This window comes from Macrobrachium rosenbergii, chromosome 9, assembly GCF_040412425.1.
Source record: "Macrobrachium rosenbergii isolate ZJJX-2024 chromosome 9, ASM4041242v1, whole genome shotgun sequence".
Taxonomy (NCBI): domain Eukaryota; kingdom Metazoa; phylum Arthropoda; class Malacostraca; order Decapoda; family Palaemonidae; genus Macrobrachium; species Macrobrachium rosenbergii.
The window spans coordinates 18402662-18421236 of record NC_089749.1 but is presented as its reverse complement, the minus strand read 5'-3'; the positions used below and the strand labels follow the sequence as shown (position 1 = coordinate 18421236).

General features: G+C 33.9%; 1 protein-coding gene across 1 annotated transcript; it reads right to left on the bottom strand.

Moving 5' to 3' along the window:
• Positions 1–3831: 3831 nt before the first annotated feature.
• LOC136842058 (uncharacterized) lies at positions 3832–6910 on the bottom strand. The gene is made up of 2 exons (XM_067109438.1): positions 6481–6910; positions 3832–4530 (listed from the first exon to the last, which is right to left on the bottom strand). The coding sequence occupies exons 1-2, from the start codon at positions 6490–6492 to the stop codon at positions 4036–4038; spliced, it is 507 nt and encodes a 168-aa protein (XP_066965539.1). The 5' UTR covers positions 6493–6910; the 3' UTR covers positions 3832–4035.
• Between the last annotated feature and the right edge of the window lie 11665 nt (positions 6911–18575).

Genomic DNA, 18575 nt, shown 5'->3' with positions numbered 1-18575 from the left:
TTAAGGTTAAAGCTAGCCATAATCGTGCTCCTGGCAACGATATACGATAGGCCACCACCGGGCTGTGGTTAAAGTTTCATGGGCCGAGACCACTGAAAGATAGATCTGTTTTCGGTGGCCTTGATGATACGCTGTCGTGGCTGTACAGAAAACTCAATTGCGCCGAAGAAACTTCGGCGCAATTTTTACTTGTTTTATTAGGTATTAATGTTTAATGAACATGACGGAATTCCTCGTGTCGAATTTGAACGTGGTTTGTGCCCAGGAATAAGACGATAATATAAATGGCGTGAAATGTTGACAATACGAAATGGAGGTATCAGTTCCTGTTGTTTGTATTTACAGTTATTTTTTTTAATTTACACATTTGCCATAAAGGGAATTAGTAAACGAAAAACAAATGACGTCAATAAAAATCGCTGCACACAAGTGTTTCCTTAGAATTCAAAATGGAATCAATCAGAAAGTGGACTGTATGTCACTAGCTAGACCACTCAAGTCTTACGAACCGACAGCTCTAACTGAAACTTAGCTTAGTTACCCCTATCCATCGCTGTAACGGAAAAATGTCGTTTTCTTACTAAGAGCACCTAGAGCGAATAAAGATGCCCCTTTTAAGTTTTTTTTTTTCCCCGTAGGGGGGTGTACCTCATGCCGTGCACTGTAGGCATTACTTAAGGTTCTTTGCAGCATGCCTTCGGCCCCTAGTTGCAACCCCTTTCGTTCCTTTTACTATACCTCCTTTCATATTCTCTTTCTTCCATCTTATTTTCCATCCTCTCTTAACAATTGATTCATAGTGTAACTGAGAGATTTTCCTCCTGTTACACCTTTCATACCTTTTGCTATCAATTTCCGTTTCAGCGCTGAATGACCTCATGGGTCCCAGTGCTTGGCCTTTGGCCTAAATTCTATATTCAATTCGATTCAATCCAGTTCCTTTTAAGTTTTTAAACCATCGACTCGTACCCTCATGAACTGGGCGCTAGAGACGAGTTTAGTTTTAACTTCAGACTGATGCGTTAAAAAAAAAAAGACATTAATTAACTTTAATTGTCAACCATTCCTTATCAATCAGTCAGTAGCTTCATAATTAACGCAGTATATGATACTTTTCTCACAATGCAGTAATTATCATTAATCAGCTAAAATTGTAATAAATAATATATTCAGAATTTATCAACTTCATTATTAACTTCTAATATAATATTTTGAGTAATAAGAAATTATATTCAATTAGCTGCAAAACGTAATAAATCTAATAAGCAACGTCCATTAACTTCATAATCAAGGCACGTTATAATGCTTACAATGACACGACAATTATAATCGGGAAGATTAAACTTTAATCGACCCATCAATTAACTTCTTAATTAACATATGTTAGGTACTTCAAAGAGCAAAACTGCAGACCCTTTATAGAGTAAAGCTTTGAGGTGCTAGTACTAAACATGGCGGAAGCTCAATGGGACTCTGTGTTTAGTACTAGCCCCTCGGGGATCAGATTATCATATACACCTATTTCTATATTGTGTGGTCGACAAATTATATTAATAAACGATATCTTTGACTCCAGAGGGGCTAGTACTAAACACGGCGTCCCATTGAGCTTCCGCCATGTTTAGTACTAGCATCTCGGAGGTGATGCGCAGATAACAAGCCAAAGTAGCACCAGCTTTGAAACCTTCCCATGAACTTCTGAAGTCTCTTGAAACCCGTGAACTAGGGAATCATACCGAAGGGAGTCTTAATGTATTTATAATTGCGTAAGTTTAATCGAATAAGCAAAATCAATCCTTTTCATTAATTACGTTTTATTCTCTTTCTTCCACCCACTTCAGATCTTTTAAGATGGCATCTGAACAAGGGTGTTACGTTGGCTTGTTATAAACGCGTCGCCTACTCCGAGCTGCTAGTACTAAACACCGTATGGTAAATGTAAAGTAGACGGCCGCACGAAGATATCGTCTGTTGATATAATTTGTCGACTACACAATATAGAAATGTGTGTATATAATGATATCATCCCCAAGGGGCTAGTACTAAACACGGCGTCCCAAGGAACCCCCGCCATGATTAGTACTAGCACTTCGGAGAAGGTGACGCATAGATGACAAGACAAAGCAGCACCTAAACAACCATCTAGGAACGGTTTCATTCCAGTGGCGTAAGGGTTACTTCGTCGAGGTACTGCAAATTCCAATTAAGATATTACTAAGAGGCGTTAATAGTTAGTAATATCTTAATTAGATATTGGGTCGCCTCGATGAGGTAATCCTCAGTCCTCCAGTTTCAAACCATTCACCTGATGCTTGTTCAGATATTATTCTAATTCAAACATTCGAGGTCGCTGAAATAAGTAGAATATAAATTCATTTTATTCTTCCTGTTTTTTCGTAATATTTTCCACCCAATCTGCGAACCACAGCAGTCGAATAACAACCAGGTATACCCTATTCATTAAATATATAGGTAAAAATCAGCTTACTGGATTTAAAAAAAAAAAAAGAAACCCATGTCGTGCCTATCTTTAGTCGGTTTAGGGGATCAAATTCGGGTCCCTTTGTTGTGAGCCGAGAGAAAGACGAATGTGGCAGGAGAGAGAGAGAGAGAGAGAGAGAGAGAGAGAGAGAGAGAGAGAGAGAGAGAGAGAGAGAGAGAGATTTTCCTATAACAACTCCCTTTTCATATAACTCCTTCCTAAATTATTTTGTTTCCCCGAAGGATCAGAACGAACCCCTCCAATCACAATGGCTGACAGGTGCGTTGGTGAGGTACAGGAATATTTCATTACCACTCAAAATTTCATCCAGGTGAAATACCTTCTGCTGCAGAGGAAAGATCCAAGCTTCAGTCGATATATCGAAGAGGATTTGTCAAGAATTGTAGCGGAGATCTTTTTGTTATTTGTAATATATATATATATATATATATATATATATATATATATATATATATATATATATATATATATATATACATACACATATATATATATATATATATATATATATATATATATATATATATATATATATATATATATATATATATATATATATATATATATATATATATATATATATATATATATATATATATATATATATATATATATATTATATATATGTATATATATATATATCAATTATTGTATATATTCCATCGTCATAAGTAGACACATAATTAACATTAATAGTTGACATAGTGGCTATCATCAGTATTAGTAGCATTAATAGTTGCAGAAGCAATCAAGTATTGTAGCAAAAAGCAGAAGTGCTAATGTAAAATTAGTATTATTTATCCGTTATTGTTGTAGACATTCCTGCCCTTTCAATTCCATGTGTAACGAAACACTGGCTATGGATGAGAACAAAAGCAAATTAATAATAATAATAATAATAATAATAATAATAATAATAATAATAATAATAATAATAATAATAATAATAATAATAATATGACCACAATCTTCTGAGACATTTTTACCTTCTCCCATCTTCCCTTTCCTGCGGACAGACCTGTCAAAATTTGAGTGACATTTGTGGCGCTGAGACTTGAAAACTGCCAATTATCATTAATTAAATCTCTGAAATGCTTCATAGGCAAGAATAAAGTACTTTTGGATAGTTGTGTAACGAACACTTGAAAATGCACAATGAAAAATAGATGTAAAAAAATATTGTAATTGAAAAGGAAAGAAAATCACGCCGAACAGAAAATTAGTGAAAATACCCCGATTACAACCTACCTAAATCTCTTAAAGTAAATTCTATATATTTTATTCTTCTAAAAAGTCAAATGTGTTTCCTTCATCTGTAAATAAAACGCCCAATTTATTTTTGCAGCAAAAAATATATGTATTTATTCAAAATAATGTCAAGTTATAAAAAAAAAAATATTGGAAAATATAGGCACTTCATTAGGGCTCATGGAAATTACCGTATCAATCTATCACCAGTTTGACACGGTACCCACGAAATCTCTATGGCCGAGGTATCACGGAGGTCATCACGGGAAAAGAACGATACCTTATCAGTTACCAATGTGATATTCGGGAAAGATGTCGATGGCCGCGCTCCGTTTGCCGATGTAATGACGACTATTGACAAGTCCGCCATGTTTACCAATGCCGCCACCATATCCGCCGTATCCTGGTCTCCTACGACCGACGAAGCCGAGTCCTCCAAATCCTCGATGTCCCCCAAGGCCATATCCTATTCCAGGCTCCGGATCGGCGCTGCGCTTGCCAATCAGATGAGGGCTGTAGACACCTTTCGGGAAAAAGGCTTTGGCGATCCCCTGATACAGCTGTTGCGGATATAGGAAGTTGGCTCCATATTTGGCTCCATAGTCGCCGTAGACTCCATACTTCCCTCCGCCGGGGCCAATGTCTATGCCGAGGCCGAACTTCTGGTTACCGATCCCGAAGGGTATGAAACCCAGCGGGCCAATCTGGAAGTCGAATTTGAAGGGCTCGGCCGACCGTTTCTGCTCCGAGGCCACAAGGGCTGCCAACGAGATGAGGACCTTTTTTGGGGGAGATGAAACAGATAAAAAAAATATATTTTAATTTTCTAAATGCCTGAGATGATCTGTGACCCTTGGTACTGCCATAAAAAAGATATTTAGAGGGAGAAAAAAATTTTGATTTTGGAAATGCCTGAGATGATCTGTGACCTTTGGTACTGCCATAAACAAAATTTAGAGGAAGAAAAAAAATTATTTTGATTTTGGAAATACCTGAGATATATGACCCTTAGCACTGCTATTAAAAGTGATTTTTAGATACAACTTTATTTTCATGATTTTGAAACGTGTCGAATTATCTATACCCTTAACAATATTGTCATTAACAAAAATATCTATTTGATCTGTTGAGACTAACTGGATGCAAATTGCTACTCAAAGTTGCTCTTGGTCCAAATAAATTGTGATGAAAAAATTTTTTTTCAATTACTGTCTAATTATCTACTTTGGTCTTAAAAAAAATCTGTTTATTGTCTAATTATTCATTTCCGTCTTTGAAGTCATCAAGACTGTGTGATAAGTTGATGACATTAGTCACTGTGACATATATTTGCATAAACTAATCGGTCAATTACATTAAGTAAAACATTGAGCTATTCTTAACAACGAAATGGAATAAAAGTTTTTTTTTAACTGTCTTAATATTAACTTTTGCTATAAGGTATTTAGTTTAAATTTTATTACTTTACATCTTTAGCCATTTGATTTTGACAGTATAAGCTATGCAACCGAACAAAACAACAGCAGCGACCTTCACGGAACAATGGTCATGGCCGACATTTTCTGGCTGCGAACAAAATCTTGAATATTTGGCGAGGAAATAACTAAGAACCTTTCATTTTAGTCAGCGTTCACTAATACCTCAAGCAAGTCCTTTGATCAGAGAGGATATGAATTTAAACGCACCATTAGGTATCGATCTTTAACATTCAATTAATTTTAACAACCGTGGTAATTGTTTTCTAAGTGCTGAGGAAGGCTTTGTGTAAGTGGAATATTTCTTGTGATAAGTAGATATAAAACTAGGGTTAAAAGGGCTGTAAAAATTCGTAAAGTGCGAAGGTTATCTAAATCTTAAAGAATTATTGGTGATATTAGCTTTTGATGACGATATTAGAAGGGCCATAAACCAAAATAAGAATCATATTTTGAATATAAGGCATAAACTGCGTGAAATATAAAAGGCTTTTACGACATTATTGCTTCAGATGATTTTCTAATACCGTCGTAAACTGAATTCACTTAATGGCTACTTCGAATGGCATAAAATCCCCTCGAGTGAACTAAAGCAAAACTACAATCGTCTTTTATGAATCGGGGATGTTGCATCTTGCGTTTTTATCTAATCTTAATTAATGACAATCAGTTCATCATTTTCGTTATACTGACATTTTGTGATACATTTGTCAGTAATTAAATAAAGCAAATAAGAGGAATTTTAATCCACAATTAAATGACAATTATAACTAAAATAGTGTAAATGTTTTCGAGATAATTGATTTCAAAAGTGTGTCAATATCGAAGCACAAATTTAGGTGCCTTACAAAAAAGCAGTTCACAAAATTCATAAATTTATAGAATAAAACTGATACACCCTTTGAATAAGGGCATGAATTTATGAAAAATAATGAAACAAAATTCTTGATGAACCCTTTGGCATAAGGGCATCATAAACATTCACATTCACTTTTTCTTTGTTTATCACGAACGTTTGAACTGAAGCCTGTCCACCTTTACACGCAAAATGCCACTCAAAAATTCGCACAAACTTCTCAGACACATTTAACGCGTTATTCGCTCCTTTATATTCATTCTGAGCGATACATATACAGAGCATCCCACGCAAACTGAACGACGAGACTCGACAAGAAGCCCCTCTCCATTCCTCGGGGGAAATTAGATAAACATCAAGTTCGGTCACTCGAAAATACGAAGTCGGCAGATCCTTACCACAACCCTCATGGCAAAATGTCACGGCTTCGCTCCAACCAGGAGGAGGAGCAGGAGGAGGAGGAGGAAGCGGCGCTCTTGGAGGAGTGAGGAGTAAGAGGGAGGGAGGAGTTGATGCTGTTGGGTTGTGCGTGTGTGGTTGTATGAGCGATCTTGAGATGAGGGTCTCGATTTTATTTATATATCAACGAGTCTCCCTCCTACCCCCTATCCCTCCGCCCTCCCTACTGGGATATCCTATCCCAACGCCACTCCCTCCTCTCCTACTCCTGAAAGCCATCCCTTCCCCTCTCCCTCCCTTCCTGTAAGTATCCCTGATCACTGGTGCTAGCGACCCCCTCCCCCGCCCCACCCCTTCAAGCAAATCCTAAACGCTACTGTTAACTTCACCCAAATCCCTCCCCTTCCCTCCCCACCTCCTCCTTTCCTCTCCAGATCCTCAAGAAGGGAGCTGGCTCCCCATCCTCTACCATCCCACACCCACCCCCTCCCCAAATCCCCAACAAGAGAGTGGAGTCAACCACGCCCTTGCCTTTGTAAACTGGGGAGGCATTGACCGGATATTGCTCTGCATCATAAACAACCTTCAAAGTTCTCCTTATCCTCCGGAGTCCTTGAGGCTGTCACGCCGAAGGATACCGGGAGAACGTTTCAGTATACAGAGAGCACTTAAGGATACTTTCACAAATCCAGAATGGCGGTGATTTAGGATTCCAGTTTTTTGAGGGGTGCCTAATCTGGCTTTTAGCTTTCAATAAGGATACATTGGTTATACACACACACACGCACACACACACAAACACCACACACACATATATATATATATATATATATATATATATATATATATATATATATATATATATATATATATATATATATATATATATATATATATATATATATATATATATATATATACACATATATATATATACAGAACTTTCTCGATAGGATTTCCAATGTGGGAAAGAAAAACACTAGTAAAAAAATTTCCCTGGATCTTCTTTTCAGAAATTCTGGTTTCAAACTGAAATTCACTTAGGTAAAAAAAAATATTTCTTAATAAAGACTGAGGAAGAAGATTTATGTTTTTTACATGAAGTTTTCTTAGAGAAGAAAGTCAATTATAAAAAAAAAAAAAGAAAACCTCTTCGCTCAAGAAATAGCCCCTTTCATTAAACGGTATGAAAAACTATTTATTCAAGCATTTATAGATCCAGACAAAAGGTGGCTGATTAAAAGAAACTCTGACTAATTAATCTAGGTTCTCAGAACACAGCTGGAGGGGAAAATCTGCATAATTAGTAGTGTATCGAAACAAAAATGTTGCGAGAGGCTGCAAATCCTTAATTAAAATTCCGTTTTCTTTGAACCCAACTAATTAATCACCTGTCTCCACCTGACCGTGAAGACATTGATCATCTTGATATTAGTTAATGATATATTGCTCCATGAGGCAAAGCCAAAATTACGCTAGAACGTAATGTGAAGAAAGAAGACACGAGGAAGTAAGTAATAGATGCTTTAGGGGAAATTATTATTATTATTATTATTATTATTATTATTATTATTATTATTATTATTATTATTATTATTATTATTATTGTCGTTGTTGTTGCTGTGGTGGCGCAGTGGTAAGGTTCTTGCCTACCAGTCAAGGGGATCAGGGTTCAAATCCCGCCGCTCATTGGTGGGTTGGGGATGGCGCCATTGCATAAACACGGTGGCCCGCCACCCTAGCGGTCTGAAAACTCGAGAGCGTTTGTAAGAAAGTAGGTAACCAGCCCTCGGGCTGGGGTGTTAAACAGTGGGCCTAGCGACACACTAGCCACGTGTTTTTAGCAACGAGCCTTCTCCCCCACTGGCTATCGGCCTAAGAACCCGGAGTTCAGCACTGGTCCTATGAGCCTTGCAAGGCTCAGGAGGACTTTAACCTTAATTATTATTATTATTAATTATTATTATTATTATTATTATTATTATTATTATTATCATGGAACAGTCGAGAGGCCATGACCTAACACAGCAAGCTTCATCTGAACAGAACGCCTTTAATTATTAATTGTATTAAAAGCGAAGAGAAGACAAAAATAAATAAATAAAGGAATAGAAAAGGATGAAAAAAATTATTTTCTATGGTCTTTAACAGCGTTATCTACTCTTCCAATTTCAGTCCTGTTGCCCTAAGATGCCCTAGGAAGCTGTCTGACAAAGTATCATGGGCATATACACCCATGGCGTTTGTCACAGAAAAGTTCTCTCCTTCACTACCTCCACCTCTCTCTCTCTCTCTCTCTCTCTCTCTCTCTCTCTCTCTCTCTCTCTCCCGTTATGCCGTTGCAGTTACCTTTTCTGTCACAATGTTTCTGAAGAAAACGGAAACTCACCCCGCTACATTATATTTTCATAACGTATCTGGATCCAGAAATTCGTGATATTAGTTTGAAAGGAGATTATTTGATTCAGTAGGGGACGTTTTTCCTTGCGCGGATGGGTCCAGCTCCTTTATTAGGCGCATTAGAAGGTTCTGCAGAACTAACTGATACATATTTATATCTGGCTGGCTGGTACTAACTTCACTGCGCCAATTCCAGATTCGAGTAATTAAATACCTGGCTGTTCGTTTACTATGATGGATCGCAACAATGATCTCTCTCTCTCTCTCTCTCTCTCTCTCTCTCTAGAATATATATATATATATATATATATATATATATATATATATATATATATATATATATATATATATATATATATGAGTGTGTATGTATATATATATGATATATATATATATATATATATATATATATATATATATATATATATATATATATATATATATATATATAATGTATATATGTGTATGTGACTATGTTTATATATAAAATTCGATATAGCCTGTAGTTTCTCTGTATTACATCTCATTTACAATAGTTTCAAGAATATTTTTATTTATTCCCTTTCAGTGTAAGTGACCATTTAGCGTATTACACGAATGAACAAATAAGAAAGGGAAATTATACTTTTCAAAATAAAACGATAAATAACAACGTTAAGTAACAAAACGGATAAATGACAATGAAATAATATCACAGAGATAAACTCGAGCAGTGACTCGACCAGAAACTATTCCAGTTTAATCACATCTCAAAAATAAGAATGTTTTGTTCAAAGGACAATTTTCTCTAAAAGTGGGGACACACCCACAAACACGCTAACCACACACGTAAACATCTAATTAATCGTAAGGACGGTGGTTTATTTAGAAGTCCGTGTAGATTCATCTGTATTTTCGATGTTATAAAAGAATAGGCTTTTATGTTTATATATACATATATTTATTTTATATTTATATACATATAATATGTATATATATAATACATATATAGATATGTATATATATATACATATACTAATGAATACAAAATAACATATACATGCATACATAAACACAAATATAAGATATGAATGAATATACTTAAGAATGTATTGTAATAATATAAGGCTATATGTGTAAACAAGAAAACTTTAAAAAAAAGTACACACTGGCAAGTACATGCATATGTATATTGTAACCTGAATACTTATACATATCTCACCGTAAATGTGATACTAACCAAACCATTACTTAGATGTCGACGATGAATAAGTTCAGCAGCTCAAAGTTCTTTTAGTTTTCTGTTAAAGAAAACTATTGTGTCAGCTTAGTCTGTCCGTCCTCACTTTTTCTGTCCACCCTCAGATCTTAAAAACTACTGAGGCTAGAAGGCTGCATATTGGTATGTTGATCATCCACCCTCCAATCATCAAACTTAAGAAATTGCAGCCCTCTAGCCTCAGTAGTTTTTGTTTTATTTAAGGTTAAAGTTAGCCATAATCGTGCTTCTGGCAGCGATATAGGATATGCCACAACGGGCTGTGGTTAAAGTTTCATGGGCCGCTGCTCATACAGCATTATACCGAGACCACCGAAAGATAGAACTATTTTCGGTGTCCTTGATTATACGCTGTAGCTTCTGTACAGAAAACTTGATTGCGCCGAAGAAACTTCGGCGCATTTTTTAATTGATTTTTTCTAATCTTCCCACATGAATTAAGAATGTTTAATGCTCCCATACAGAGCTGGATATTCAAAACTCTCAGTGCTATATACTATGCTCAGAGATGGTTGTACATGAATCATATTTGATACTCCCATATAGAGCATGAGCATATCATGCTCCTATATGAAATACGAATATTTAATAAGTATTTATTTTTCCTACATAAGACATATATATTTCATTCTCTCACATGGAGCATGACCTTTCATTTGTCCCATGCAAAGCAGCATTTCAGTGTAATATCATAGGAGTCATAGAGAATCAATGATCAATGCTCCGGTAATGAGCAATTTTTTTTTTTTGCCCTCCTACACAAAGCATGAATATAATAATGCTCTCAGATGAAGTGTGTTTGATTAATATTTCAATATGGGCCATGAATGAATAATGCCTAATATGGAGCTTAAGTTCATGGTACTACCCTATAGAGCATAAATTCATAATGGTCATATACAGAGCATACGTTCAATAATGGTCATACATGTCGCACAAATTCAAAATTCTCCAACGTGGAGAACAAATCAATAATGCTGTCTTATGGAGCATGAATTTATAATACACCCTTATGGAGCATACACTGATAATGCTTCAACATGGAGCATAGATTAATAATGCTCCAACGTGGAACAGATTAAGAACGCTCCAACATGAAGCATAAATTAATAATGCTCCAACAAGAAGCAAAAATTCATAATGCTTCCGCATGGAGCATGAATTCAAAATACACCCTTATGAAACAAACACTGATAATGCTTCAACATAGAGCATAGATTAATAATGCTCCAACATGGAGCATAGATGGAGCACAGATGAATAACGCTCCAGCATGGAGCATAGATTAATAACGCTCCTACAACAAGCGAAAATTCATAATGCTCCCACACGGAGCATGAATTCATAATGCTCCCTCCTGGAGCATAAACCAAAAATGCTCCCAATTGGAGCATAAGTTCAAAATATCCCCATCCGGAGCAACAACGCCCGATGCTTTCTCACCTTTGACTCCTTCTCCAGCCCACAGGGCGGCGTTTAGCCACGCCCTTGATATTGGGAGCGAGTAGCATTGGCAATGAATTACCCAGACTTCCGGAAGCACCGTCATGCTTTGCTTATTCCTGAGGTCCTTGAGTCGGAAGGCGCCTTTCGCAGTTCGGTTTATACATTTTATAAATGAAAGATCTGATTCCGGAACTTTCTTATCTGATCTGTATGTGTGTGTGTGTGTGTGTATATATATATATATATATATATATATATATATATATATATATATATATATATATATATATATATATATATATATACTGTATATATATACATATATATATATATTATATATATATATATATATATATATATATATATATATATATATATATATATATATATATATATATATATATATATATATATACATATATATATATCACAGAGTAGCTATATTCTTCAATGTTCAAACTAAAATCATTTTTGGCTGTAAAGGTAAACTAATCCTGTGAGTCAAATGGCCATGAGAGCGGATATTCCAGTGATTCACTTTGTTAAATACGTATATACACTTATTCAACCTTTTTAGGTATATATATAAATAATAAACATACGAATTAGTAGACCATTTCAGTTTAAATGACCATAAAATAGGGCGGATATTATCGTAGTAATTACTGTCATTAAAGTTTCCACATATGGTGTAGTTTGAGTTGTTATCTCTAATGGGGACCGTTATATTTGCGTAGTCATTATATTCCGAGCCTGGTTTATGACAAAAAAAAAAAAATCTTATGAATATAATATATAATGTTAGTTGCACAGAATATATTTTTCCTTTGTTGCGATCAAAAGGCTCCCTCACACTCTCAAGAGAGAGAGAGAGAGAGAGAGAGAGAGAGAGAGAGAGAGAGAGAGAGAGAGAGGAGAGGAGAGAGAGGAGAAATGTGTTCTAGTTTTTTGTAATGTGGAACCTTACTGCCTGTTTTTAAGTCATGAGTTGGCAAAAATGATACCATAAACAGCAGACCAGAGAGAGAGAGAGAGAGAGAGAGAGAGAGAGAGAGAGAGAGAGAGAGAGAGAGAGAGAGAGAGAGAGAGAGAGATGTGTTTTAGGTTTTTGTACGGGAACCTTACCAAGTTCGATTTTTAAGTCATGAGTTGGCAAAAATTATACTATAACAGTAGACAGAGAGAGAGAGAGAGAGAGAGAGAGAGAGAGAGAGAGAGAGAGAGAGAGAGAGAGAGGTGGGGGAGAACTGTATTCCACCTTTTGTATGGAAACCAAAATAATACTATAACAGGAGAGAGGAGAGAGAGAGAGAGAGAGAGAGAGAGAGAGAGAGAGAGAGAGATGTTTTTTAGGTTTTTGTACGGGAACCTTACCAAGTTCGTTTTTAAGTTATGAGCTGCCAAAAATAATACTATAACAGTAGACAGAGAGAGAGAGAGAGAGAGAGAGAGAGAGAGAGAGAGAGAGAGAGAGAGAGAGAGAGAGAGATGTATTTTAGGTTTTTGTACGGGAACTTTACCAAGTTCGTTTTTAAGTCATGAGTTGCCAAAAGTGATACTATAACAGTAGAGAAAGAGAGAGAGAGAGAGAGAGAGAGAGAGAGAGAGAGAGCGTTCTCATTTCATTCACAGTCGTACAATAGACTTGAGTTCTGAGTCCGTTATGACATGAAGCAGTTAAAAAAAAAAAAAAGTATTCCTATTTTACAGAATTTCAAATTTCCCAATTTCCTCAAAAAAATAACAGTAAAGTAAACTATATTAAACCACACCCAGGTATTCTTATCCGTACTTTCAGAATTTGTTTTCAATTTGGAAACCTTTAAATAGCACCAAATTGTCCTTGATATTGCTCATTCCTTTTTGTCCTCGTTGTCTTTAGGGCGTTAACGAAATATTCTACAAAGAATTTATAAAAGTAATTTTTCTGATTATATGATTTTTTTAACGTCACTTCCAAGAACTATGAAGACAATGTCGATGACACATTTATGAATTCCCCGGAGCAGGACATTTACATTATTATTACTTTTAATGATAATTGCAATAATAAAAGGAACGATAATTTAGTTGAGCCAAAAGGTAGATTCTGTTTATGTATGAATGTTGGTAAACGATATTATCCAACCGTTTTGGAAGTCATATTAATATTTCAATAGATTCCAGGAAAATCTCATTGGCTGTCTCAGTCTACTACAATAGCAGAATAGGAAATATATTGTTAACAAAGAACTAAATATAACCGGGTGGTATACCGTCCCCAAACGACGACTGAATCTACCACTTTCCAGTTATACATGAAACCGTGTCGTCTGAGATTTAATGTTTATATATTATATATATATATATATATATATATATATATATATATATATATATATATATATATATATATATATATATATGTATGTGTGTGTGTGTGTGTGTGTGTGTGCATATATACATATATATATATATAATAATAATATATATATATATATATATATATATATATATATATATATATATATATATATATATATATATATATATATATATATATATATATATATATATATATATATACGTACACATACTTATCATAAACACACATATATATACATATATATAATCTATATATATATATATATATATATATATATATATATATATATATATATATATATATATATATATATTATGCATATATATGAGAGAGAAAAATTCGGATAATGATAACATCTAACATTGTAAAGAAAACTTTTGAAAGTGAAAATAACCTAGGCCCGATTTCTGATCAGGGCCCAGCTCATATACTCTGTCAACAATTTATTCGTTCGGATAAGTGTACAGCAAAAAGCAAAAAAAAAAAAAAAAATTCAGGATCCATTTCAGGATCCATCTCAAAATCTGGCCGATTCTTCCTTAGTCCATAGCTCACCTTTCTTAAAAATTGCATTTTTTTTTTTTTTTATCTTTTGGACAGACAATGATGACTGGCCACATAACCTCCTTCAGACATTATTTGCAAAGGTAAAACTAAAAAAAAAAAAAATTATGACGCGTTTCAAATTTAGAAACCAACTCCAAAGTGACGTACGCCACTTGACACTCACTTTCGCCGAATATTCATCTATAATTTTGACTTCGACTTTTTTTAATATTTCAGACTTTCAGTTATAACTAAGAAGCCTTCTTTAATGTGACACCAGAAAGAATATCATACCATAAATAGCAACTCAAACAGACAGTTATCAAAGCAAAATATTCATTATCACATCATGGCTTAGAACAGACAGGACTCAGGCTGTTGGCTGAAAAGGGTTAATTGCTGAAGGGTAATGAAACTTAATATCTCACAAAATACCTTCGGTGAATTTTTACTTTTTAATAATGTAATACTCAAAGACGACATTGGCTGCAAGGAAAAAAAACATTTAAAAAGTATTGCGTATATTCCCTATTTTGATCTTTATAAATATTTTTAAGTTTATACTTTATAATTTTCTTTAGAATTTTTAGATAAGAACAATTATGACATTTAGTATTTTGTTTTTGTGAATTGATATTTAGTACCCATTTCGTTTTTGTGAATTGATATTTAGTACCCATTCCGTTTTTGTGAATCGATATTTAATACCCATTCCGTTTTTGTGAACTGATATTTAGTACCCATTCCGTTTTTGTGATTTTGATAGTACTCATTCCGTTTTTGTGAATTGATATTTAGTGCTCATTCCGTTTTTGTGAATTGATATTTAGTACCCGTTGCGATTTTGTGAATTGATATTTAACCCGTTCCGTTTTTGTGAATTGATATTCAGTACTCATTCCGTTTTTGTGAATTGATATTTAGCACTCATTCCGTTTTTGTGAATTGATATTCAGTACGCATTCCGTTTTTGTGAACTGATATTTAGTTAGTACTCATTCGGTTTTTGTGAAATGATATTTCGTTAGCACTCATTCCGTTTTTGTGAATTGATATTTAGTACCCATTCCATTTTTGTGGATTGACATTTAGTACCCATTCCGTTTTTGTGAATCGATATTTAGTACTCATTCCGTTTTTGTGAATTGATATTTAGTTCCCATTCCATTTTTGTGAATTGATATTTAGTACTCATTCCGTTTTTGAGAATTGATATTTAGTACTCATTCCGTTTTTATGAATCGATATTTAGTACCATTCCGTTTTTGTGAATTGATCTTTAGTACTCATTCTGTTTTTGTGAACTATTTAGAACTCATTTCGTTTTTGTGAATTGATATTTAGTACTCATTCCGTTTTTGTGAATTGTTATTTAGTACTCATTCCCTGATAATTGACATCTATTCCGTAAAATAAATTGGTTTGTTAAAATTTTGCCAAATGATTTCATAAGCTAATATTTATAACAAAGGATAAATAATATTTATATTCTAAAGCATGCTACGTGGAGAAAGAAAAAAACTTCAAGTATAAAAAAAATCACATAGTTCATGAGATCTTATCTCTCTTAATACCTAAAGTGCACGTCGGACATAATTTAAGAACAGGGAAAAATATCGTCAGCCAAAAATAAGGAGAAAGGACACATAATAGGATGAGGGTGACTAAAAAAATAAAGAAAGAGAGAGAGAGGGGAGTAGAAAATAGGAAAGCACGGGAACAAAAATGAGAAAAGAAAGCAAGCATGCAAAAACAGGAGGAAAAATGGAGAGGAACAACAGCGAATAATTTGGGGAAGAACACCAAGCTAAACAAATGCGAACAGATCTAAGAAAGATTAAGAATAAACAAGTAAAAAATGCCCCGAAGTTTCTTATCGGAGCAATCGAGTTTTCTGTCCAGTCGCTACAGCCTATAATCAAGGCCACCTAAAATAGATCTATCTTTCGGTGGTCTCGGTATAATTCTGCATGAGAGCCGCGGCCTATGAAACTTTAACCACGCCCGGTGGTGGTCTATCCTCATACCGTTGAATCGATTATGGCTAACTTTAACCTTAAAAATAAAAATTACTGAGGGTTAGAAGGCTGCAATTTGCAATGTTGATGATTGAGGGTGGATGATCAACATACCAATTTGGTAAGCCCCCAGCCTCAGTAGTTTATCAGATCTGAGGCCGTACAGAAACAGTGTGGACAGAAAAAAGTGCGGACAGAAAAAAGTGCGGACAGAAAAAAGTGCGGATAGAATAAAGTGTGGACAGACATACAAAGCCGGCACAATAGTTTTCTTTTAAAGAAAACTATAAAAAGAAACGAATGAAAAATTAACAAAATCCAACAGAACTAAGGAAGATTAAAAATAGGACAACAAAAAAGACTAAAATAAAAATAATCTTGAAAAAATCTAAGGAAGATCAAAAATAGAACAAAGAAAAAAAAATTTGAAGAACTGGAATAAGGATAAACAGTTATGGCGAGCATTGTATTAGTGTGAATCACCTTTAGAGCTGAGTTTGTGGTTTGACAAAATATTCGTGATCTGAAAATGTCCTTTGTCGTGAATCTCACGTTAGCGGATCAGTTTTGTCTGATCTTGAAAAAAAATAAATTTATTTAAGGCACGGATTAAATATCAAGACTTCCGGTGCCTTTTTTTTTTCTGTTTGTATAAGTCTGGTTAGTTTTCTGTAAAAGAAAACTATTGTGCTAGCCTTGTTTGTCCGTCCGCACTTTATTTTGTCCGCACTTTTTTCCCGTCCGCACTTTTCTGTCCGCCCTCAGATCTTAAAAAAACTACTGAGGCTACAGGGCTGCAAATTGGTATGTTGATCATCCACTCTCCAGTCATCAAACATACCAAATTGCAGCCCTCTACGCCTCAGTAGTTTTGATTTTATTTAAGGTTAAATTTTGCCATAATCATGCTTCTGGCAACGATATATGATAGCCCAAACCGGGCCGTGGTTAAAGTTTCACGGGCCGCGGCTCATACAACATTTATACCGAGACCAACGAAAGACAGATCTATTTTCAGTGGCCTTGATTATACTCTGTAGCGGCTGTACAGAAAGCTCGATTGCGCCGAAGAAACTTCGACGCATTTTTTACTTGTTTTCTTACAAGATTACAGCAAAGAAAATTGTTTTAAGGGAGCACTAAGGTTTGAAAAGTAAAATTTTATAGGAAGTACATTATGTTGCTCAGCAATTTTTTTGTGGCGATTTGTGATAGTTTGTGTTACACACATAAAAAATTTGATATTTGTTACGGTTATATACTATTATTATTATTATTATTATTATTATTATTATTATTATTATTATTATTATTATTATTAAAATTAAAAATGGAGTTGTTACTATAGATTACAAACACACAGAAAATACGGAAAAATATTGTGATTTATATAAACATTATTATTATTATTATTATTATTATTATTATTATTATTATTATTATTATTATTATTATTATTAAACGCGGAGTTCGTCACTCATAGATAATGTGTTACACACAGAAAAATATGGAAAAATGTTGTGATTATTATTATTATTATTATTATAATTATTATTATTATTATTATTATTATTATTATTATTATTATCATTATTTATTATTATTATTATTATTATTATTATTATTATTATTATTATTATTATTATTATTATTAAAATTAAACGTGGAGTTCGTTACTCATAGATTATGTGTTACAGAAAAATATGGAAAAAATGTTTATATTTATTATTATTATTATTATTATTATTATTATTATTATTATTATTATTATTATTATTATAATTATTATTATTATTATTATTATCAAAATTAAGCGTGTAGTTCGTTACTCACAGATTATGTTGCACACAGAAAAATATGGAAAAATGTTGTGATTAATATAAATATTATTATTATCATTCAAGACAAGATAAAGTACATTGTCTACAAATTTTAACTATTTTTCAGCTGACGAATAAAACAAGTGACGTAACATAGCAAAAAACAAACAATAAATAAATAAAAGGCAAAGTAGTTAAGGGCCCTCGAAGTGTAGAGGCTCGCACGAATTTCCATATAAAT